This window comes from Lithobates pipiens, unplaced genomic scaffold, assembly GCF_037356315.1.
Source record: "Lithobates pipiens isolate NorthernLeopardFrog02 unplaced genomic scaffold, aLitPip1_a1.2 Scaffold_18, whole genome shotgun sequence".
NCBI classification, from domain to species: Eukaryota; Metazoa; Chordata; class Amphibia; order Anura; family Ranidae; genus Lithobates; species Lithobates pipiens.
The window spans coordinates 293711479-293737283 of NW_027507758.1; the positions used below are offsets into that span (position 1 = coordinate 293711479).

General features: G+C 44.2%; 2 protein-coding genes across 5 annotated transcripts in view; one reads left to right on the forward strand and one right to left on the reverse strand.

Moving 5' to 3' along the window:
• FIG4 (FIG4 phosphoinositide 5-phosphatase) overlaps positions 1 to 3161 on the reverse strand; it is a 407091-nt gene extending 403930 nt beyond the window's left edge. For both annotated transcript variants that reach the window (XM_077487135.1, XM_077487137.1), the window contains exon 1: positions 3011 to 3161. The gene's annotated coding sequence lies outside the window, so the exon portion shown is untranslated. The remainder of the gene's footprint in view (positions 1 to 3010) is intronic.
• Positions 3162 to 3265: 104 nt separating this feature from the next.
• Positions 3266 to 25805, forward strand: part of AK9 (adenylate kinase 9) — a 160781-nt gene continuing 138241 nt past the window's right edge. For 2 of the 3 annotated variants that reach the window (XM_077487133.1, XM_077487134.1), the window contains exons 1-4: positions 3266 to 3408; positions 9056 to 9181; positions 19813 to 19876; positions 23625 to 23677. In XM_077487133.1, the coding sequence (XP_077343259.1) occupies positions 9065 to 9181; positions 19813 to 19876; positions 23625 to 23677 (234 nt within the window). In that variant the 5' untranslated portion in view covers positions 3266 to 3408; positions 9056 to 9064. The remainder of the gene's footprint in view (positions 3409 to 9055; positions 9182 to 19812; positions 19877 to 23624; positions 23678 to 25805) is intronic. The other variant, XM_077487132.1, reaches the window with a different exon arrangement.

Below are 25805 nucleotides of genomic sequence, written 5' to 3' on the forward strand. Positions count from 1 at the left end.
TTCAGTTTGTTTTTCAATTGAGTTGTACATTTTATAGGTCACATTAAAAGGTGGAAAAAGTTCTGAAATTATTTATCTTTGTCTCGTTTTTTACATCACAGAAACCTGACATTTTAACAGGGGTGTGTAGACTTTTTATATCCACTGTATATGCACAGTGGTAATGTGGAGGGTATGACAGCAGGCAGTAGGTGCAGGAAAGGAGTGTAATGGGTATGACAGCTGGATGTATATGCACAGGAGGAGTATGGAGGGTATGACAGCTGGAAGTATATGCACAGTAGGAATATGGAGTGTGACCGCCGGACCTTTATGCACAGGAGGAGTATGAAGGGAATGACCGCAAACAGTGTGTTGAAGAATTGGAGGAGTATGGAGTATGGAGTATGGGAATGACGGCAGGCAGTAGATACAGGGAAAAAGTTTGGAGCATATGACAGAAAACAGTAAGTGCAGGCGAGGGATGGGGCAGATATGACAGCAGGCAATAAGTGCAGAGAACTAGTATAGAGGGTGTGACAGTGGGCAGTAACTGCAGGAGAGGAACATGGAGGGTATAATAGCAAGCAGCAACATACAGGGAGAAATGTGAAGGATACAACACTGGGCAGTAAATGCAGACAAGGGGTGTGAATAGTATGGCAGCATCTTCAAGGGAGGAGTGTGGAGGGTATGATTGCAGACAATAAATATCCCAGTAGTGCAACTGAAGCAAACAATCAACTATGGGTGGCAAGGCACTGTCAAATGATCTCTGGGATAAAGTTGTGGATGGGCACAAGTCAGGAGATTTGAAAAAAAATCAAAGGCTTTATCAATGCCTAGAAGCACAATGAAGTCTATTAAGAAGTGGAAGGTATTTGGTACAACACAGCTCCTCCATGGATCAGAACGTCACTCCAAACTGGATGAAAGAGGCAGGAGGAAACTGGTCAGAGAGGCTACCAAGAGGACTACAGCAACACAAAGAGTGGTCATTGTGAGCATGTGACAACAATAATACAAATTGCAGGGTTGCAAGAAAAAAGCCACTCCTTAAGAAAGGCCACATGCAGTCAAGACTGAGCTTTGTCAAAACGCACCTTGAAGATCGAGGCAACATAGAAAAGGGTGTTATGGTCAGATGAGACTGAAATTGAACTATTTGACCTCAATACCAAACGATATGTCTGGTGGAAATCCAATACAGCTCATTATCCAAATAACACCATTCCTACAGTAAAGTATGGAAGTGTTTCTCTGCAGTAGGGACTGGAGCACTTGTCAGGATAGAAAGAAAAATGGAAGGGGCAAAAAAAATTTTTTTAAATCCATTTATCATTTTCCTTCCACTTCACAATTATGTGCAACTTTGTGTCAGTCTAACACATAGAATCTCAATAAAATACATTTACATTTTTGGTTGTAACATGACAAAATGTGGAAAATGTCAAGGGGTACGGATACTTTTTCAAGGCACTGTATATGCAAAGTATAAAATGTGGAGGGTATAACAGTGGGCAGTAGGGGCAGGGAAGGGTAGGGTATGACAATGGGCGCATGTGAAAACAAAGAGCTTCGAGAGTATGACAGCTGGGCCTATATGCATAGGAGTATGGGTGGTATGATGATAGGCAGCATGTGCCATAGTTTAGCGAAGAGTGTATGATAGAGGGCAATATGTTTTGGGAGAGAAGTATGTAGAGCATGAAGGCAGGCAGTGTGTGCAGGAGAAAACTGTTTCATTTGTGCATGAGATACGCTGGACAGACTATGTCAGCTACTAGTCATGGATGGGTGAGTGGGGAGAGCTGCTCCAATAGACTGGGCCCAATGTAGGATAAATGCGGCATCCCCTTTTGGTGTATGGGCTGCTGCCTCTTTGGTCCGACTTTATTGTCGTTCCCACACGTAGACTAGAAAAAGTAGGGGGAGAATGAGCCTGGTTTCCAAAGGCATACAAATTTGAAGGTAGACTAAAATAGGTTTATTGATAGTAACAACAAGTGTATCAAGCCAATGCGTTTCAGGGTAATAGACTCCCCTTTCTTCAGGGCTTTGGCTACCAACTTTTACAGGTTTTGGCTGTGCTTCTTAATAGCTGTATTTCTATGGATCAAAGGAGTGCAGTTCATTCAGCATTCCTCTTGTGCCCCTTTTTTAGCTGACAGTGAGCCGAAGCCCGCTGTCAGCAGACTCCACAGAGCCGGTCCAGATTTGCCAAGATTGTGACCATATGGTCTGGATCTGCTCACATGCCTGGACCGGCACCTGGCTAAGTCTCTCAGTGAGCCACTGAGAGCCTGAGCCAGACAATCCCACCCCCTCCACAGCTAAGTGCTCTAGTGAGAGCAGAGGGGACTGACAGCCACCAGCTCTCTGCTGAGGGAGCTGTGAGGACAGAGCGACCGGGGGTGTTTGATCACTCGGTTCTCAGTGTTAGAGCCGGTGGGGGACCGATGCAGCATCCAGCTAGGTATGTATGATTAAAAAATAAATAAATGATTGCCATACTTCTCTTTTAAACGTGAAAAATTCCCAAGCCGGACAATTGCGAGGTTACTGAGACCACACTGGCAGAATGGCAACTAGGATGAGCTCTGGCATGTTCGCATGATCCACGTGCAGAACCCGTCAGGAAGTCGGCGCAGTGCTGCACTAATCACAGGCAGTGAGACATTTCCCGATCTCTGTAGCCGCATGTCGGGGAAATGTCTCACTGCCTGTGATTAGCGCAGCGCTGCGCCGACTTCCTGGCGGGCTCTGCACGTGGAGTGTGCGAACACGCAGGAGCTCATCTTTAATGGCAACTGTAAATGCAAAGTTGGGAGGTAAATATTTTAACTCGAAATCAGGGACAGTTGGGAGCTATGTATATGTTACGATTTAAGTGCAACATTCAAACCTTTTCATTTATACAGATCATCTACACCAGAATAAGAGGGAGCAGCTACTGGAATAGGATCCCCCAGTAGAATGTTTGCTGTGCTCTGATCCTTGTTCTATATCACAGATGAATGAGATCACTCACCTGCTACAAGCTGACATCACACTCCCCGGTCCCCGATCCCATACACTCTCTGTGCAGTAGTCACAATATCGCTCACAGTGGCTAGAGAGTAGTTCCGTGTTTAGCACATGACATGTGTCACGTGATGTACGGGAGCTGACTGTAGACAAAAAGTATCCAATCACATGTACGCCCTCCTATTTATCACCCATCTAGTATTATTGTATCTATACTGGACTCTTCCCGGGTACTCCGATCACTGTATACAGTATATGATCACTAGGATAAAAACAAGTCCAATGACATGTGTCACAGAGCTTGTCATGTGATTAGTGGAAGAGAGGCGTGGCTGTAGCCATGGAGACGCTGTACACAAATCAGTGCTGTGCTATACAGGAAAGTGAGAGGAGAGCTGCAGTGTAAGTATATACAAGGCACCCCACATCACACATCTATGGGGGGATATGGAGGCAGGGGAGAGCTTAGGATCAAAGATGTCTAGAGATTTTTATTTTTTTTGTTTAGTTTTGGATGAAGTATAGAGGGATTAAGAACCCCTGCCAGGTTTTACTGTTATCTGGGCCACCTTTAGGCTCCATTCAAACCGATTGCAGGCACATTTGTGCATGTCGTGTTTAGGGCAGCCCACTCATTTCAGGGGCTACCAGATGGGTGACAACCACGCAAAACAAACCCCCTGACCCTTTTAACCACTTAAAGACCAAGCCTCTTTTTCAGACTCAGTGTTTACAAGTTAAAAACAATTTTTTTTGCTAGAAATTTTTTTTCTAACACCCTGGTAGGGAACCTCGGCTCTCCGGCTGTTTTGAAACTATGGCGGTCATTGTAATACTTTTTGTCACACCGTATTTGCGCAGCGATCTTACAAGCGCACTTCTTTGGGAAAAAATTCACATTTTTGAATAAAAAAATAAGATAATAGTAAAGTTAGCCCAATTTTTATTTTGTGAAAGATAATCTTACGCCGAGTAAATTGATACCCAACATGTCACGCTTCAAAATTGCGCCCGCTCGTGAAATGACGTCAAACTTTTACTCTTAAAAATCTTCATAGGCAACATTTAAAAAGTTCTACAGGTTGCACGTTTTGAGTTACAGAGAAGGTCTAGACCTAGAATTATTGCTCCCGCTCTACCGATCGCGGCGATACCTCACATGTGTGGTTTGACCACCATTTTCATATGCAGGTGCTTCTGCGCACGAGCTCTTCGGGAGGGAGCATTTTAAAAAATGTATTTTTTTTCTTATTTATTTGATTTGATTTGATTTATTTTTACACGTTTTTTTTTTTAATTGGGTTACTTTTATTCCTAGTACAACGAATGTAAACATCCCTTGTAATAGAAAAACGCATGACAGGTCCTCTTAAATATGAGATCTGGGGTCAAAAAGTCCTCAGATCTCATATTTGGACTAAAATGCAAAAAAAAAAAAAAAAATGTTGTCATTTGAAAGAATGACAACAGAAAAAGGTCCCTTTAAGAGGTATGGGCGGAAGTGATGTTTTGAGGTTGCTTCTGCCCTGCTATAGTATGGAGATGGATTCCCCTCACTCGTCTCCATACCCAGCCAAGACGGCTCCAGTAAGTGGCGGAGGGCGCAGGAGAGCGGCAGGAGGAGGGGTGGCCCCTCTCCTGCCGCCAATAACGGTGATCTCATGGCGAATCCACCACAGAGACCACCATTATCGTAAACACGACCGCCGGCTCAAAAGATGGATACCTCGTTGTGGCAGCAGCTGCTGCCATTACCGAGATATCCATCTTTAAACTGGCGACGTATATATACAGGAGCCAGTCGGTAAGTGGTAAAAATAGCTCCACACCAGAACACGCGGTACTTTGTTACTGTGCGTCTTGGCAAACACGAACCCGCAAGATGCATGGGGAACCCATTAAGCCTTACAGGGTTGTCAAACTCAATTTCATCGCAGGCCACATCAGTATTATGGTTGCCCTCAAAGGGCTGGTTGTGTCCTATCTGTAAGATTAGATGTCCAAAGCACATCCCTACATCAGTAGTCAAGAGTGCCCCACCCTCCCTTACATCACAATGCACCCCCGCTTACCTTATGCAGCTGCTGAGAATAAGCTGGGAATCAGAAAGTGCAGGATCTGGAGGAGGACCAAAGGAGGGCTTGAGTCTGCTGAATGACGAGACCAGCTGAGATGGAGACGACGGGGTGCTGCAGCTGCAAAGAGAGGTGCAGGATTTGTAGGATGACTCCCCTCTGTTTCCTCCCCTCTGTTTCCAAATGCTAAGACAGGGGGCAGAGATGAGCCTCTCCACAGCTGAACCGAGAAGCACAGGATCTGGCAGAGGAGTTCTGTCCTCCTCTCTGCTGCCAACTGCTGAGGCGTGGTGGGGGCAGAAACAAGGGGGTTGCTGCAGCGGCAGGAGAGGTGTGAGGGCCACATGAAATGGCCTGGAGGGCCGAATTCGGCCCGCGGGCCTTGTGTTTGACGCATGTGCATTAAGGAATTAAAGTGGTTGTAAACTTCTGACATAAAATATGGACAAAGCATATCCCTCTATAGTGTGTACTTGTCTCCATTAAAAGCATTTAGCCCAGGTTCACACTGACAGCGGGAATGAAATTGTGCGAGGTCAGCTGAACTCGCACAACTTCATTCCTGCATGTCAGTCCAACTTCAGGAGCCATTTCAGAGACATCTGTGCGGGTTGCTCCACAGATGTCAATGCAAATCGCACCCCAAAAATAGTACAGAAACTGCTTTTGGGAATCGAGCAGCGCTGCAAATGAAGCGTCACACCAATTAAGACGGTGCAATTGCCACCGATTTGGCATGCGATTTGACAAGCCAAATCACTCCAATGTGAACCTAAGCTACGTGTCATTTCTGTCTTCTGCTTTCAACATGAGTCACTTCTGACAAGTTTTCCTGACACCAAGAGAAAAATGGTGACAGGGGAGGAAGCTTCAGCTGATTGACAGCCTCAATCCTGTTCCTGTGAGCTGTGTGAAGGGGAGGTGTGTTCCTTGCCTCCAATCAGCTCTGCGCCCTGTAATTTCAGCTCTCCGCCAACTATTTCCTGAACTCTCAGACAAGCTTTATAAATTCAGCACTTTGATCTGATGTAGAGAAGAGAGTGCTGCAGACAGACAAGTAAAACTTATGTATGAGGATTCTTTTAAACTCTGTGTATCACCTAAGGATTGTCCCTTCAGTGGGAATATGTAAGGGTTTACAACCATTTTAATGGCGATGCCATGCATCAGCAATGGACTGCGCCCTTTGTGCATTGCAGGAATGCGTGCATTTTTGCACCGATGTGAACATAGCCTAAGGCTGGATTCACACCTATGCAGTTTTAGTGCTTTTTGCATTTTGCAGATTTTCACTACAGTCCATTTAACATGATTTCCTATGGAACACGTTCTGTAGAGCAAATCTGCAAAATGCAAAAAGCACTAAAACTGCATAGGTGTGAATCCACCCTTAGGCTCCATCCACACCTGAGCATATTGCAGCGACCCCTGCTGCAGTGCATTTTTTTGTGGTGTGTTTTTAGAATGGTACCATTCATTTGAATGGGCCTCCCTGAGCTCCCTCCCTTATCTCCAAAAACACGCCAAAGAAGCTCATGTGCCAAATCTGGTGCTGTGATTTTGCCACAATTTTAGCGTGTTTTTTTTCGCTTGAAAATCATGCAAAATTGTACTGTGTTAGGGGTGCCGCTAAGAAATAATGGCATTGCAAACGTGCCCGTGTTTTGCTGCGATTATGGAATCACGGGCAGAATCGCATGATTCCGGAATCATGGGCAAAATCGCACAATGTATGTAAAAGCTGAAGGTTTTTTTACCTTACTACATTGTATGCAGTAAGGTAAAAAAAAACTTCTGTGTGTAGCTATCACTATGACATATTTATTATTTTAATTAAAAGGAATCCAGCCTTTAGACCCCTTTCACACTAGGACCGTGGCCCTGTTTGTGGTAAAGCACCACTCATTTTCAGGGTGTTACTGCTGTTTAAGCGGCACTTTTGCGCCATTATTAGGCCTCCAGCGGGGCGATTTTCAGGCTCTTTGGAAGCACTGCCCATTCATTGCAATGGGCAGGAGCGTTTTGTGGGCACTGTATACAGGGCTCCCAAACCATCCCTAAGATGCTGCTTGCAGGACTTTTTCTAACATCTCATAAGCACACCACCCGGGTGTGAAAGCATTCATTGCAGAGAATGGGAAGCAGTTTTCAGGCACTTTACAGGAACTAGTTTTAGCACTAAAATGCCTGAAAACTTGCTCTGTGTGAAAACGGTCATAATATGACTTTAAGCCATCCATACAAGAATTGAAATTCTTCCAGTTCGTCAGGGACCAGGTGAATTTAGATCCATGTAAAGAGACCCTTGTTGTTCAGAAGCCAATCTATCGATCAACTGCTGTGTCAGCCCCCTTTCTGTTTTTTCCCCGAACACTCAGTGCTGTTAGCTATAGCCAGCAACACATTGGGGGTTATATACTAAAGGCAAATCCACTTTGCACTACAAGTGCATTGGAAGTGCAGTCGCTGTAGATCTGAGGGGGACATGTAAGGAAAATATAAAAAAAACAGCATTTTAGCTTGCACATGATTGGATGATAAAATCAGCAAAGCTTCCACTCGTTTCAGATCTTCCCCTCAGATTTACAGAGACTGCACTTCCAAATGCACTTGAACCCGACCAGACTTTTTGATGGACTGAATTCCGTTGGACTTTTTGACGGACTTCCGTTGAATCGGACTTGTCTGCACACAATCACACCAAAGTCTGGCAGATTCAACCGTAATGACCGGACTAGTATAAGGAAGTTCATAGCCAGTAGCCAATAGCTGCCCTAGCGTCAGTTTTTGTCCGTCAGACTAGCATACAGACGAACGGATTCTTTGACCGGACTCAAGTCCGTTGGAAAGATTTGAAACATGTTCTAAATCTAAATTCCGTCTGATTTTTAGACAGCAAAGGTCCGATGAAGCCCACACACGGTCGAATTGTCCAACGGATTCGTTCCGTCGGACTTGTGCTGTCAAAGTCTGGTCGTGTGTATGCGGCATTAGTGTTCTGATGGCAGGAAAGGTTCCCCGCTGCCAGAATACAATGGTTAATTTGGGAGGATTGCCCCCAATCCACCCCAATGTGTGGATGGGAGAATCAGCACTTTTTCTTTTGTTTAATTCACTGGTAAAAAAATAAAAAAAGTATAATGTATGGCCTGCCTTAGAGTGATTTACCCTCACTTCCTGTCCTGCGGACACATTTTTATAGACAGGAAGTGAGGGAAACCCTCCAAAAGGGACAAAGACAGAAGTTAATACTTTTATAAAGGCATAACTAACATCAAATATGAAAATCACAAGAGCAGGCAACTATTTGTTGCAGAAGGGATATGCTATGTCTCTTCTCCAAAAAAATAAACCTACCTTTCCCAGGCTTCTGTAGAGTGTAGACTAAGCTGGGCATGGTGCCTGTTGACTGAACTCCTTCACATGCTCAGGAGTTATGTCATCCCTGTACCCAGTTAGTCCAAATGGCTGAAGAACTGACACCCAAGATAAACTGGGTAGAAGATGCTGGCACCAGCAAAGGACCTCACATTCATCAAATCACTGAAGAAGAGAAGTGTATTGGGACTTTTTATGTAGAGGAAGGCTATAGCCCCTGTCGGATTTTATTTTTTTATTGTTCTCTGTTTCCCTATTGCAGATTTTCCCTCACTTCCTGTCTGAGAGATTTCCCCTCACTTCCTGTCCTGGTGTCACCTTTTTTACCAGAGTGCTGGATAACTGTAAAACCTAAAGGATTTCTACCCTTTTTCTACTGAAAATTGTTTGAGCTATAGATACACTTTAGGCTCATTGACACTAGCAGCATTTTACCACGTGAGCTAGTGTCAGTGTGAGGACTGGCAAGGGGGTAATGTAATACACATATCAGAGAATCACAATTATGATTAGCCATTTGCTATTATATTTTGTTCTAGCTCCTAACATTCTAGGTGCATTTGTTTAAAATGCAGTGTATATTCATTTCATTTTAGGATTCTATAATGGCTACTCAAGATAACAGCCACCTCCCTCCTCTTGCTGATACGTTTGATGAGGATGAAGCTGAAAGGGATTTTCTCCTGTCCAAGCCCACTTGTTTCCTTATTGTTGGAAAGCCAGTAAGTAATGTCTTAATGACTAATTATAATGCATGATAAATATTATATGCTTATCTTTTTTTTTCAGAATTTCAGAAGGTACTTTTCTATACAGTAATGCATAAAAGTGTGGTCCATCGCCTTAGTTCTGGAAGCCTTGAATATGACCCAGACACTACTGCAAGAGCTCATACGTTACTAATTAGAATTTGATAATTATAAAGAAAATAGAAAGGGCATCTTCTTTTCTCTTATATTCACCGACCGACACAGCTCCTCTCTTAGCCATTGGGTTGTTAGCCTTATCACTAGGAGAATACTAGGCATTAGTTGTAACACAACACTCAGAACTCTTAGTTCCGCCCCCCCTGTCAGGCAGACCTCAGTTTTATTTTGCCTAGTGAAGGAGAAGGAACTAGGCATCCTGCAAGTCCATCGGTCTGTGCTTTTTAAAGCAGAAGCTTGTCTTTTTGTGCAAGATGACTGATCCTGTGATCTACTATCAACAGCCAGCTGGATGACAGGCTGGATACCCTTATCCTTGTAGTCTCCCCAGTCCGGCCATCGAGCATGTGAAGGTCACAGCTACGGCTCGGCAGGCCACGACGAAACTTCAGTTCCAGAGGTGGTCGGTGAGTTTTTATGCTCCGGGGCCCACATATGACCGGGCTACTGATGTCTGCGTCACAGTGGGCCGAGGCCAGCAGCCACCCTGTACTGATCAGTGAGTGGTTCAGCAATGGAATGTCTCCCAGCTCTTCAGGACTGGTAAGTACAGCTCTCCCTGCCTCGGTGGGGCTGAGCAGCTGGGCATTCCCTGGGAGGTCGATTCGGGGGTCCCTCACCTCCCTCTCTTCTCTCCCTGTCCCTATCTTCCCTCCCCCCCTCAACTGGGGGGGATGCTGCATGTGGCTGCTGAGCGGTGTGTGTGTGCATGTACAGGGGCTCTCTGGTGGGCTGTCACCTGGGATGGGGGGGCTGACTCTAGCGATGTCCTGGGTCCTGTGTTTTATGCCCCTGGAAGGTGCTTGTGAGGTTATGCTGTTGTCTGGTGCGGCGCTGTGTTCTCTGCCATCATTTTTCTTTCTGTACCTAATGGAGCTGCTGGCGGCCATTTTAGGTGTGGGCGAGGGCAGCATGCCTTCCTGGGCTTCAGTGGCCATTTTCCCAGTGATCTCCTATTCAGGACACTGGCGGCCATTTTCTAGAAGCCTGAACACGTTTTCAGTGTTCTCTTGCAGCAGCATGACTCATGTGCTCTCACAGCCTGTCTTTGTACTGGACGCTGGGCGGCCATTTTCTTGAAGCCTGAGCACATGTCTAGAGCGGTTTGGTGCTATTTCTGGTGGTTACCACTGACACAGTTTTGGTTTTCTCTGCACTCGGGGGCACTCAGGGACTACAGGCACTACTTGTGGGACAGCACAGAACTCCACAGGGTGGTGAGTCCAGCAGGAAAGAGCCCCTCAGCCAACGACAGCAAGGATGGTGGGACTGTCACTGTCCTAAGTCCCCTTCGGGTGGCAGACAGGGTAGGGTCAGCATGGCTTCAGAAACTGGTGTTTCTTCCTCCGAAATCCAGGCAATTGCAACCGGGTCACCTGCGGACTGCGCAGTGCCCATGGACACCCTGACAGTGGTCCTCAATTCGTTCGTTGCCAAGATGGAGGTGGTGCGTGGGAAGAAAGGTGCACTGAAGTGGCCCCAGCTCCCCGCCCCCCCCCCCCCCCCCCCCGTCCTCTGGGGAGAGCTCTGACGCAGATTCGGGTCCTGCTGAGGCAGCTGACCCTTGCTCTGTTTTGTCAGTTGACGCTGACCAGGACCGTTCGGACAGTGAGGATGAGTCCCCGTCCGGGTAGGGTGCGACAAAGTGTTTGTTGGAGCACTTACCACAGCTGTGCATGATACCATGAAGATTCAGGAGCCAGCGGATCCCTCTGCTAATGTACCGGTTCCTTTTGGGTCCCGCAAGCCAGCACGTTCACCTGAGGTGTTCCCGTATCTGACTTATTTTGACAAGTTAATTTACAAGGAATGGGGTCGCCCGCAATGCACCTTTTCGGTCCCCAAATACATGGCGGTGCGTTACCCTTTTGAGGAGACCCTTCTCAAGAAGTGGTCCACTCCTCCGGTCGTGGACCCCCCAGTATCCAGGTTAAATAAAGTAACCATGATCCCGGCTGAGGGGACGCCTGCATTCAAGAATCCCACGGACAGGAAGGCAGAGGCAGTGGCTCGTTCCCTGTTTACGATTGAGGGGTCAGCCGTGCGACCAGTACTGGCATCCGCACTTGTGTCACAGACACTGACTGAGTGGGCAAAATGTTTGCACCGCGAAATGGGAGAGCAACAGGCTTCTCCTGCCTGCGTGGAACTAGCAGACCAACTAGTGCAAGGGCTTAAGTACGTCTGTGACGTGGCCCTGCATACTCTCCCTCTGTTATCCAGGGCTTAAGTGTCAGCTGTGGTGCTGAGGCGCCTAATTTGGCTAAAATGCTGGTCTGCTGACCAGGCATCCAAAAAAGCCCTGACGGATCTTCCCTTCCTTGGCGACCGGCTCTTTGGAGCCTCTTTGGATGACATTATTAAAAATGCCACCGGTGGTAAGAGTACCTTATTCCCACAGGCCAGGAAGGCTAAGGAGCCACGCCATAGGCAAGGGCCCTCTTTTTCTGCTCAGAAACTGCTTTTTCATCCGCCCCCAGCTTCAGCGAAATATCCCCAGCCCCGACAGGATGACCACGGATGGCCAAAAATGTCCCTGGAACCGCAAGCCTACCAAGCCTGTGAATAAAAGTGCTACCGCATGAAGGTTTGCCCCCACCCATGTCTCGGGTGGGGGGTCGCCTTCGACAGTTTTCAGCCCGGTGGTCCTCCCAGTTATCTGACCAATGGGTCTGCAATCTGAGTTCCACAGGTTACAAGATAGAGTTTCTCTCTTGGCCACCAAACAGATTCTTCCCCTCCAGCATACCTGTATCCCCGGCTCGCCGGGAGGCCCTCTTGGGGGCAGAAAGGGACTTGCTGAATCGCGGGGTGATTGTACCGGTTCCAGACTCAGAACGCTTCCAGGGATTCTACTCAAATCTGTTTGTGGTTCCCAAGAAGGAAGGGGTATGTGCAATCTTGGACCTAAAAGCCCTCAATCACTTTGTAAAATTGCAGAGGTCTAGAATGGAATCAGTTTGCTTAGTAGTCGCTGCACTCCATCAAGGGGACTCCCTGGCATCCTTAGACATCCAGGATGCGTACCTGCAAATACCCATATGCCTTCGGCATCAAAAATTTCTGCCGTTTGCAGACGGGGAAGCCCACTACCAGTTTGTGGCTCTTCCTTTTGGTCTGACATCAGCCCCCCGAGTCTTTACCAAGGTATTGGCTCCAGTTTTGGCATTGCTACGGCAATGTGGGATCAAGATCGTGGGATACCTAGACGATCTCCTCCTGAGGGCATCTTCCGCCTCAGAATTAGAGGAGGATGTGGCGATCACCATGCGGACCCTGCAAGAATTTAGGTGGCTGTTGAACCTAAAGAAGTCGGTGATCGTACCGACCCAGCGTCTGGAGTACCTAGGCTTGCTGCTGGACTCCATGGAAGCGAGAGTGCTTCTTCCTTCAGACAAACTGCAGACTCTCAGATCCACGGTAAAACTGCCGATGAACTACACGGGGTCATCGCTCCGCTTTTGCATGTGAGTACTGGGCCTCATGGTAGCCTCCTTCGAGGCAGTACCTTATGCCCAGTTCCACACCAGAGTCCTGCAGAAGGATATTTTGACAAAATGGGACAAATCTCTGTTGTCCCTGGATCGACAGATCCAGGTGAGCCAGTCAGTCAGAGACTCACTGATATGGTGGTTGAGGTCCCCGGTGATTCAGTCAGGAAAATCATTCATACCTCTGAGATGGACAGTGATCACAATGGATGCCAGTCTATCCGGCTGGGGTGGAGTGATGGGGGTTCAGTCGGCTCAGGGCCTCTGATGGACAGAATAATCCAAGTTGCTGATCAATCTGCTTGAATTGAGAGTGATCAGGCTGTGCCTCTTCACATTGTCGATGAGACTGCAAGAGCATCCGATCAGGATCCAGTCGGACAACACTACTGTGGTGGCATACGTCAATCATCAAGGGGGCACAAGAAGCTCAGCCGCTGCACGGGAGGTCGCTCACATACTTTGGTGAGCAGAGTGACACGTACCGGCCCTGTCGGCCATTTACATCCCGAGAGTGGAGAACTGGCAGGCGGACTATCTGAGTCGACAGATGCTGGACCCAGGAGAATGGGCATTGCATCTGGAGATATTCAGGTTACTGTGCCTGAAGTGGGGCACACCAGACATGGATCTGCTGGCCTCCTGTCTCAATCGGAAGGTGCCAAGATTTGTGTCCAGGACAAGAGATCCGTGGGCAGACGCATCGGAAACGCTGGTGGCTCCCTGGGATCAGTACCAGCTGATCTACGCCTTTCCTCCACTGAAACTGTTACCACATCTGCTTCGCAGAGTGGAAGCCGAGGGGATGCCAGTGATACTGGTTGCCCCAGATTGGCCTCAGCGTCCTTGGTACGCAGACCTGGTGCGTCTGGTGGCAGACGTTCCCTGGCAACTGCCATTGCGAGAGGACCTTCTGTCTCAAGGTCTGATTCTCCATCCTGCTTTACCATCGCTGGCTTTAACGGCATATGGCTATTGAGAGCCAGGTGTTGAGGTTACCGGGGTCTGTCGGACTCTGTGATCCCAACTATGTTAAGAGCACGAAAATGTTCCTCTCGGAAGATACACCATCGTACCTGGAAGGTCTACATCTCCATGTGTGGGGAGAAAGGATGGCATCCGCACTCCTTTTCTATATCCAGGATCCTGCTGTTTCTTCAGCAAGGAGTAGACCGGAAATTGGAGTTAAGCACCATAAGGGTAAATTTCAGCCTTGGCTGTCTTTTTTCAGCGACCCCTGGCGTCTCACTCATTAGTGAGTACCTTCGTTCAGGGGGTACGACATGTAATCCCTCCGGTGCGTCCACCGTTACCCCCTTGGAATTTTAACCTGGTGTTATCGGCGCTTCAAAAGCCACCGTTTGAAAATATCAGGGAGATTCCCCTGCTGACTCTTTCCCAGAAAGTGGTCTTTCTAGTGGCCATCACATCAGCCAGGAGGGTTTCGGAACTGGTGGCCTTGTCTTGCAAGTCACCCTATCTGGTTATCCACAAGGATAAGGTGGTGTTGCGTCCGCAACCGTCTTTTCTACCAAAAGTGGTTTCGGCTTTTCATATCAATGTTACCAAGGTCTCGTCGGCCACCATTTCCAGGTGGATCAGACAGATTGTGGTACAAGCCTGCGCCTTGAAGGGGCAGGTGCCCCCCTTTCCGGTCACGGCCCACTCCACAAGGGCAATCGGAATGTCTTGGGCCTTCCGACACCAAGCGCCTGTCGCTCAGGTGTGTAAAGTGGCGACTTGGTCGTCTGTCCACATGTTTACCAAGTTCTACAAGGTAGACGTCAGTACATCGGCTGATGCCTGTGTTGGCCGCAAAGTTTTGCAGGTGGCCATATAGTTGCAGTTGAATATGCAATATATATTTCCTGCTGAACTGGCTAAGATTCGAACCGTGTATGGCCGGCCTTAGAATTTGGTTATTGAAGGCTTAAACTTGACTTGGACAGCTCTGAAGGACCTCACATAATGCTAAATGTAATGTGATAATTTATAAAGGAATTATGGAGAAATATTGACTCTATTTGTTAACGATTGACCTAAATAAAGCAGAATTAAGTGTATCCGAGCACCATGAACTGCAAACACAATTTAAGCAATTCAATACAGGGCACTTATACACCCTTCCTGCCAAGACCAATTTTCATCTTTCAGTCATTTAACACTGTACCCAAACAAGATTTTTATAATTTCTTTCACACAAATAGAGCTTTCTTTTGGTGGTATTTAATCACCACTGGGGTTTTTTATTTTTTGCGACATAAGTGAAAAAAGTGCAAACGTTTTCTATAATGAAATTTTGCAAATAAGTAATTTTTGTTCATAAATTTGGGCCAAAATTTATACTGCTACATATCTTTGGTAAACATAACCCAAATCAGTGTATATTATTTGGTCTGTGTGAAAGTTATAGAGTCTACAATCTATGGTGCAAATTATTGAAAATTGATCACACCTGATGCACTGACGGCCTATCTCATCTCTTGAGGCCCTAAAATGTCAGGAAAGTACATATACCCCCCAAATGACCCATTTTTGGAAAGTAGACAGTCCAAGATATTTAGTAAGTGACATAGTGAGTTTTTTGAAGTTGTAATTTTTTCCCACAATTCTTCGGAAAATAAAGAAAGTCTTTTTTTTTTCTTACACAAAATGTTCATAATAACAAGTTATTTCTCACACACAGCATATGTATACTTTCAATCACACCCCAAAACACATTCTGCTACTCCTCCTGAGTATGGCGATACCACATTTGTGAGACTTTTACACAGCCTGCTGCATAGAGATGTCCAACATGCAGGGAGCACCGTCAGGGGTTCTAGGAGCATAAATTGCACATAAAATTTCCTAACGACCTATCACAATGTTGAAGGCCCTGGAGCACTAGGACAATGGAATTACCCACAAAATAACCCCATTTTGGAAAGCAAACACCCCAAGTTATATTCTATGAGGCATAATGAGTCTTTTCAACGGTTCATTTTTTTCCACAAGTCTTCGGAAAACGTGGAAAGAAAGTGAAAACTTTTTTTTTTGAACAGAAAGTAGACAATTTATAAGATGTTTCTAACAGGCAGCATGCACAAAGCAAAAATTACACCCCAAAACACATTCTGCTACTCTTCCTGAGTATAGCAATACCACATGTGTGAGAATTTTACACAGCCTGGCCACCATTGAAGTAGAACCTTCAGGCGTTCTAGTAGCATAAATGACACATATAATTTCATTCCTACCTATTACACTTTTGAAGGTCCTGGGGCACCAGGACAGGGGAATTACCCACAAAATGACTCAATTTTGAAAGCTAACACACCAACGTATATTCTATGAGGCATGGGCTGCAGATAGGTACTTGGGTACTCTAATAGGCTGGTGACAGGTACTCGGATACACTAATGGGCTGGTTACAGGTACTCAGGTACTTGGATGGACTGGTGACAGGTACTCGGGTACTCTGATGGGCTGGTAAAAGGTACTCGGGTGACAAGTACCCGGGTACTCTGATGGGCTGGTGACAGGTACTCGGGTACTCTGATGGGCTGGTGACAGGTATTTGGGTACTCTGATGGGCTGGTGATAGGTACTTGGGTAATTTGATGGGCTGGTGACAGGTACTCAGATACTCTGATGGGCTGGTGACAGGTACTCGGGTACTCTGATGGGCTGGTTACAGGTACTCGGGTACTCTGATGGGCTGGTGACAGGTACTCGGGTACTTTGATGGGCTGGTGACAGATACTCGGGTACTCTGATGGGCTGGTGAAAGGTACTTGGGGTGACAGGTACTCAGGTACTCTGATGGGCTTGTGACAGGTACTTAGGTACTCTGATGGGCTGGTGACAAGTACCTGGGTACTCTGATGGGCTTGTGACAAGTACCCGGGTACTCTGATGGGCTGGTGAGAAGTACCCGGGTACTCTGATGGGCTGGTGACAGGTACTCAGGTACTCTGATGGGCTGGGAACAGGTACTCGGATACTCTGATGGGTTGATGACAAGTACTTGGGTACTCTGATGGGCCGGTGACAGGTATTCGGGTACTCAGATGGGCTATGACAGGTACTTTGATTGTCTGGTGACAGGTGCTTTGATGGCTGGTGACAGGTCTTCTTTATTGGGGGGGGGGGCAATCAGTGTGTTTGGTGTATACTGTAGGTGGTAACAAACTGTTACCGCAATCTCCTCCTCACACACGATCAGTGTGTGAGGAGGAGAACCCGGTAACAGCTCGTTACTGCGGTTTGTTGATATTCTGTGACCGGCTGTGATTTGACACAGCTGGTCACGTGGTAAAGAGACAATTTCATTGGCTCTTTACCGCGATCGAGGATGGGCTGTGTCAGTGTGACAAGCTTCTTCCCCAATCGTCACTCGTGTGCGCCCCTGCACGAGGACAATGCATGTGACTGTCTGTGATTGGACACAGCCAGTCACGTGGTAAAGAGTCAATTTTTATTGGCTCTTTACACTGCTCTAGGAGGGGCTGCATTCTGAGGGACACGCCTCTAACCCTGATTGCCGCACTGCGGGCCCCTGGGGGCTGCAGGAGTGGTGAGGAGCTCAGGATGTCATATGATGCCCGTCCGGAGGGACAGAGTGTTCCTGTGGACATCATATGACAATGGCCTGGTATGTAAGTGGTTAATTTATTTTTAATATTCATAGCAAACTCAGCCATCCATCCATGTCTCCATGCTTTATTTTGTTGAGAAATCACTTTGAAAAACATGCCCCTAGCATTTCTAGCTGCAGCCATCTCAAATAAGGGTAGATAATTCATGTAGCATTTACTTCCTGGAATCCATCTGCCTTAGCTCAGGCAGGAGAGTGTGCTTCGCTAAGAAAACCCCTCCGCCCCTCCTCCAGGTGAAAGAAAAAAAAATGCCCATGAAGACTGATGCCAGGACAAGGTGATCTAGAGCCCAGGACGAGCATGCCAAAATGAGCCCCCTACCCTCCAAGATGTATGAGCATTATGTGTCAGCAAAAATCCCCCACCCCCAAAAAAATCAAGCACTAATCTGCATGCTTACCCCCTAACCGCCTCATTCCACATATGCTCCCAGAACTATTCCTCCCCCAAAAAAAAAATTCCCCCTTCCTAGCACAAATCTTCAACCCCTCACATTTCCACTCTGAGCACAAATCCCCCCCCCCCCACTCCAAATCCTCCCTCCCAGCACAAATCCCCCTTTCCCAATCCTTTTTCATAGCATAAATCTCCCCCAGTGAAAAAAAATTCCCCTCCTAAAACAAATAATGCCCCCCAAACATCCCTACTAGCACAAATCCCCCTCTCAAAAAAAAAATAGATGTCCATCCTAGCAACCATTGTAATAATAACTAATATTTAAAAAAGGGCCATGATATATCCCTGGAAACTATGGACCAGTCAGCCTAACACTGATAGTATGTAAGCTAATGGAACAGATGATAAGGAACTATATCCAATATTTTGCTAATGGAAACAGTATCATTAGTGGTAATCAGCACAAATTCATGAAGAATCGTTCTTGCCAGACCAATCTATTAGTATTTAATGAAGAAGTGAGCTGCCATCAAGATAAAGGAAGGCCTGTGGATATGGTATATCTGGATTTTGCAAAGGCATTTGATACAGTTCCCCATAAACGTTTACTGTACAAACTGTCAGCATAGACCAAAGGGTGAGTACCTGGATTGAAAACTGGCTATGGGGGCGACTCCAAAAGGTGGTGATAAATAGTAAGTACTGGGAATGGACCGGTGTGGTAAGTGGGGTCCTCCAAGGATCTGTCCTGGGACGAATTCTGTACAATTTATTCATAATCTATATAGAAGATGGGATAAACAGCTCAATCTCAATATTTGTGAATGATACAAAGTTAAGCAGGGCAATAAACTCAGTGCAGGATGTGGAAACCTTACTAGAATACCTAAATAAGATAATGGGGTGGGCAACTACATGGCAAATGAGGTTTAATGTTGAAAAATGTAAAGTAATGCAAATGGGTTCTAAAAATACGAACACAAGTCACTCACCAGGGGGAGAACCTCTGGTGGAATCTGGGATAAAAAAGGACCTGGGGGTCTTAGTAGGAGACAGGCTCAGCAATGTCATGCAATGCCAAGCTGCTGCAAGCAAAGCCAACAGAATATTGGCATGCATTAAAAAGGGGATTTACTCCAGAGATAAAATCATAATTCTCCAGTCCTCAGGAAGAATGTCCTGGAACTGGAGAGAAGGGCAAGGAAGCTAATACAGGGACTGGAGGATCTCAGCTATGGGGAAAGACTACAAGCATTGAACTTATTCTCTCTGGAGAGGAGACGCTTGAGAGGGGATATGATAATGTACAAATACCATACTGGTGACCCTAGCATAGGGAACAAACTTTTCAGTGAAAGGGAATTTAAAAAGACAAGCGGACAGTCACTTAAATTGGAAGAGAAGCAGCTTAACCTTAAGCTACGTAGAGGGTTCTTTACTGTCAGAGTGGTAAGAATGTTTAATTCTCTTCCACAAGCAGTGGGAAAAAAAAGGAAGTTCAATAGCCAGTAGCCAATAGCGTTGTATTTGGTCTGTCCGACCAGCATACAGACGAACGGTTTTCCCGATAGGAATTGAATCCATTGGACAGATTTGAAACATATTCTATTCCTAGATCCGTCTGATTTTTTATTTTTTTTTACGAAAAACTATCAGATTAACCCACACACGATCGGATTGTGCGACAGACTGATTCTGTCAGTGTCCTGACTTGGATAAGCTACAAAATGTCTTCAACATTACAGAGCAAGTCTAGTTGAATGTTAATAACTACTACTAGCTATTTTTTATCAAAATGTGTTTTTTAATGTATGCCCTGGGATGTGTTGCATTGTGTGTGAAAATGCCATGGCCTCCCTTAGACTGCAGTGATATATAACAGTAATTTTATCTTTTGAAGGGCACTGGAAAGGCTACATTAGGAAAGAAGATCTCACAGTCATGGAACTGCAAATACATTGAAGGTAATATTTATGATATGCTAATGCTATAGGTCTATAAGCATACATTGGTGCCAGATATAGATTAGTGGATAGAACACATAAGTCCTTATCTAGGGTGAGAAAATGTCAACGTGATGATAATCTTAAAGTAAACTTCTGAGAAAAGAAATATAAAAGCTGATGTGTGTCTTTTCTGTGATCTTGGCCTGCCTTTACTACATAGTGAGTCAATGACCTGGAACAAGCATGTGGTCAGGACTCTAAACTCTCATGCTTGTTCAGGTGAACATACACAGTGCCGAATTTATAAGGGGGCAAAAGGGGAAATTGCCCTGGGCCACCCTGCCAGAGGTAACCTCAGACTTCCTTTATAAAGAAATTAAACTTATGTTCCCTCGAGACTCCAGTAGTGTGTTCGTTGAGGAAATTGTCTAGTTTGTAGCCTTTACCAAGCTTCGGTCATGTCTCATTCAATTTCAATAGGCAGTTTTACATGATGAAGGGCTTGCTGATACCTTTTTCAGGTGTTAATGTAGTTCTTAGAATATATTTGAGCATGATGGTCACTAGTTGTTCAATGAATGAATGAATGAATGAATGAATGAAATACTTGTATAGCGCACAATGCGAACTGAATCGCCTCTAGGCGTTCAAGAGAAAAGTTGTTCAGCAAATTGGCACTGATTAAGAATTATATGAGAACCAGGATGACCCATGAAAGACTAATGCCTCGTACCCACGATCAGACTTTCCGACAACAAAACCGTGGAATTTTGTTCGAAGGATGTTGGCTACAACTTGTCTTGCATACACACGGTCGTGCAAATGTTGGTCAACAATTACGAACGTAGAGATGTACTAGATGTACTATGTGTTTTTCAGCTCTTTAGCGCCACCCTTTAGGCTACTTCTGCTAAATTCGTGTTAGTAGAAGTTTGGTGAGTGTTGATTTGTGCTTTTCTTTTCACATTTTTCATTTAGCGCTTTTCAGTTCATGCTTTGTAGTTCATTTCTGAACAGCCGTTCGTCAACCAGACATGTTGCGAAATTGGAGGAGATAACATGTTATTTATTATTGGCCTTGGAGTTATTGCTTTGACATTTTTTTTTGGTTGAATAATGATTTGATTTTGTATATTTTCTATATTTTTGGATGCATAGAATGCACTTTTCGTTAAGTTCTATTGGCAGATAGCATGTCTCTTTTTTTTTTTTATGCACAATAAAAAAATTTGTGTAGAATAATACTTGGCTATGCGTTTTACTTCAAATTACAGTTTGGGAGCAGGCATAGCAGGCATTGTATTTTTACAAATACAATGTAAAATTAACAAGGGACACCAATATAGTTGTTTCTTTGTTCTTAAAAACCATGGGATAATGGTGTTGTGGTAACTTGCACAAATAATTAAAAAAAAATAATAATAATATTATTCTTGATATCACTAGAAAAAGAAAGCCTTTTAAAATTATTTTGCAATAACTCCATCACTATCACCAGCAAAGCAGCTTCATTATTATCCCAATAAAGAAGAAGAGAATTGTGCGCTGCATTTGGAGATTTCAAATTTGCCACGTCACGAATGGTAATTCTCCATTACAAATGCTAGTTTACAAGACCGACCGCTTCTGGCTTGTCCTTGCTTCCGAGCATGCCTGTTTGTACTTTGGACTTTTGTCCAACGGACTTGTGTACATGCGATCGGAAAATCCGACAACACACATTTGTTGTGGAAAAATTTGAAGACATGCTAGTCAACATTTGTTGGCAGAAAGTCCGACAACAATTGTCTGATGGAGCATACTCATGGTCTGACTTACTGCCAACAAGCTCACATCCAACATTTCCCATCAGAAAATACCATCATGTGTACGGACATAAGTGTTCTGTGCCTACTGGCTGTGGAGAGCAATGTCCTCAAGATAATACAGTTTGATGAGTTAGTTAAAGATTTTTCAGATTCTAGGTGCAAAAAAGGAAGACTTTTTGCAAGTATTAGTAGTGTGATGTATAACTGCTAGTTGCAATTACCCGTGTATTGTGTATTCTTATGCCCCGTACACACGATAGGATTTTCCGACAGAAAATGTTTGATAGGAGCTTGCTGTCGGAACTGTGTGTAGGCTCCATCGGACATTTTCCATTGGAATTTCCGTAACACAAAATTTGAGAGCTGGATCTCAAATTTTCTGACAACAAAATCCGTTCGCGTAAATTCCGATCGTGTGTACACAATTCCGATGCACAAAGTGCCACTCATGCTCGGAATCAAGCAGAAGAGCAGCACTGGCTATTGAACTTAATTTTTCTCGGATCGTCGTACGTGTTGTACATCACTGCGTTCTTGACGTTCAGAATTTTCGACCAACTTTGTGTGACCGTGTGTATGCAAGACAAGTTTGAGCCAACATCCATTGGAAAAAAAACATGGATTTTGTTGTCGGAAAATCCTATCGTGTGTACAGGCATTACAATCAATAAAATTGAGGGGAAAATATTAGGTCAGTGTATTCTTCAGAAGATAACTTTTTTTTTAGAACAAAAGCAGTTTATCATTCATTTCAGTTTACTTTTTGATTTTACATATAATTTAATTTATATGGTGAAGAGCTCCAGAACTTGAGGTGCCCCAGGCCCCCCAAGGTCTAAATCTGGGACTGAACACAGAATACTTATTTATTTTATACAATTGGGTGGATTTACTAAAGGAGATGAGAATCATCATACAATAAACTGTGGGGTTATTCAATCCAATTATCCAGTCATGGATGGATGAAGTAAGAAAACAAGAATTTGCTTTTCACTCCTTTAGTAATTTAGCTCTAATGCGTTGGGTTCTACAGTCATAGCAAGGTACCATAATCGCCTTAAAGTTAAAATATAGCCCTGGGTACAGCAGTTGGCTTCCTTTATGAAAATGTCTCAGAAAAGTTCTCTAATGCAGCCAACCGGATTCTTATGACGGTCTTCCCGACGGATTTTCGGCGGAGGTCCGACGGACTTTCTGAACGAAAGGGAGTTGGCCACACATGACCGGACTAAGTCCTTTTGAAAGTCCATTCGTTTTGAACGTGATGACGTAAACGGGACTAAACAAGGAAGTTCAATAGCCAGTAGCCAATAGCTGCCCTTGTGTCGTATTGGGTCCGTCGGACTAGCACACAGACAAACAGTTTTCCTGATTTTTAGTCCGTCGGATAGATTTGAAACATATTTTATTTCTAGGTCCGCCGGACTTTTGGGAAAAAAAAGTCTGCTGGAGCCCACACACGATCGAATTGTCTAACGGGTTCCAATCCGCCGGACCAAGTCAGAAAGTCCAATCGTGTGTACGCGCCATTACTTTTTTTTTCTTCCAAATTCAATTGGAGAATCTGGTTGCAAACACTCTCCTAAATAAGTCCCCCGATCCCTAAAAACAATGTCAGATGGGTCCTTATAGCTCCGTGATATATAATCTTTTTTTTATTGAAAAGCGCATAAAAATTTTAACACATCTTCATTATGCAAAGCAGGGCTGCTTAACGCATCTGTAAGAACTCATTAATCCCAGCACTACATTACTATGAGAGATAGTTTTTACTAACTAGCCCCATAATTGTGTTTTGTAATTATCTCCAGTTAATTATTGTATTTTCTAATTATCTCCTGTTAATTAATGTATTTTTTAATTGTCTTCTGTTAATTTTAATATAAGCTGTTAAAGAAAAGTGGTGTAAAATGCACATTTATTACACATGTTAAACGTGTTTAATAAATGTTTTCCAGCCCAAGAATTGATAAATGAACACATAAAGAGAGGAACCGAGCAAGGAAATATGGTTAGTATATTCTGTCTAAACACAAATTACACAAAAGTATACAACCAATGTAAAGGTTCCCATAAACATTAGGTGGCAGTCGTCTGATCTTATTTTGGTTGGATTGTCAATGACTCAGTGTCTAGAAAATATATAAAACTAAGAAAATCTGCTCTAAGGAAAAAAATTGATATATGGAAGCTGCTAGCACAGTAATAAGGTACCTAATATTATAAACAAAATGTGCTCCAAAGTGCTGTGCTATTCCTTAAAGGAAACCTCAATATACCACAATGACAGGCACATTTTTTTTATAAATAAATTAAATCAATTAATTGCACTCATGGTTTGTGTTTCACAATGGATATTCATTATTCGCACTTGTACCGATGTGCACACTAATATATGTGTTTATATATTTATGACCATTTTTACCTGTCGTTGTGGTACATTGAGGTTTACTTTAAGGAGTAGCACAGCACTTCGAAGGTACATATTGAAAAAGTACAACAAAGTGTAAATGCAGTACTGCAATCTGCTATATGACTAACTTGGCCTATAGTTCCTAACTTTTTCACGCCCAAAGGTCATTAATGCTTAAAGTGTTACTAAACCCACAACAGTAAAATCAGTCTGTATATGCAATAAAGCATGCTTATTATACTCACTGTGGAACCTAAGGGGTCATCAGGATTGTGTAAACAGGCTGTTTGATCCTTTCTTCTCTGATCATCTCTTTCTTCCACTGTCTCCAAAAAAATAACCTGATATTTACAGAGCCAGGAGACAGGCTGCACATGCTCAGTTTGGTGTGTCTTGCTAGAGAGGTTTTTTTTTCTTGGTAGAGTGCATGTGATCAGCACAGGGCCAACCAGCACTGTGCAGACAGGGTCAGGGGTCCTGCATTCTCATTGGACAAATTTGGGAGAAAACTCCTACAAGCTTTAACCAGGCACTCATAGATGTCACAAGACTGCTCTAACTGCCGAAGACAATAGGTATTTAGCAGTTTATATTTACTAAAATAATTGCATTTCCATGTTCTGTGCACTGTGGGGGACCAGATATAGTGATTGCAGGATCCTGGGTTTAGTAACACTTTACATGCTCAGATCAAATTTAGCAGCAACATCGTCTGTTCATTGGATACACAATGACTTATTTTCATACCTTCATTATTTTTTAAGGACATATACAGCTTTTTGGTGCACTGTTTAAACAAAAAAAAGTAATTTAGGTTTACAAATGAATAAACCTGTTAAAAAAAAAAACTACTTTATATGCTTTAATAAATTTTTTGTTCTGTTATTTGATTTGTAAGTACTATAATCTGGTAATTACAGCATTAAACCTGTAGCACCGCAACCTGAAGTTTTTTTTTTTGTTTTTTTTTTAATAAGCCTTCAGCATGCACATGATTACTTTGTCATAACTGACATAGTGATTACATGATCGGGAACTATGTTGATTGCCCAGGCTGTCAATGACAGCTGATATGTTAAGTGTAACAGGGTTAATCAAAGCTGCTTTATTTCATTGTGTGATCATATCCAGTCTATATTGGAAATATAATACAGTATATCCCCTTAATTAGGGCAAAAAACAACAAATTGTGTAAGAACCATATATATAAAGATAAGAGCATGTAGAAAATTGGATTACATAAAAAAAAATATATATATATTATACATATCTCTTGTATAACGGTGCTATAAGCAGTGGCGACTGGTGCTCAATATTTTTTTTGGGGGGGGGGGGCAGCAGCAAGCCAACACTTAAGACTCCCTGGCCGATCAGATTTCAGGAACTGTTTCTTGATTGGCAGGGAGGAGAATCAGGAAGACAATAGCGAATATTTTACATAAATGTATAAATACACTCTTTTTTAGAGCCTCGGACTCTCATTGAAAATCATGTGTCCTGCGCCCAACATATAGATTAGGGGGATGGATGGATGGATAGGAGGGGCTGCGCCCTTGCACCCTGCATTACAGGCCGCCATTATCTATAAGTGTGTGTATACACCGCACTTGATGTGAATGCATATATTATATACATACAGACACATATTCAGTATACTGTACATGCATAAAATGTATACCTACACACATTCTACGTATATAATGCATATGTGCATTCCCTAGTCCAG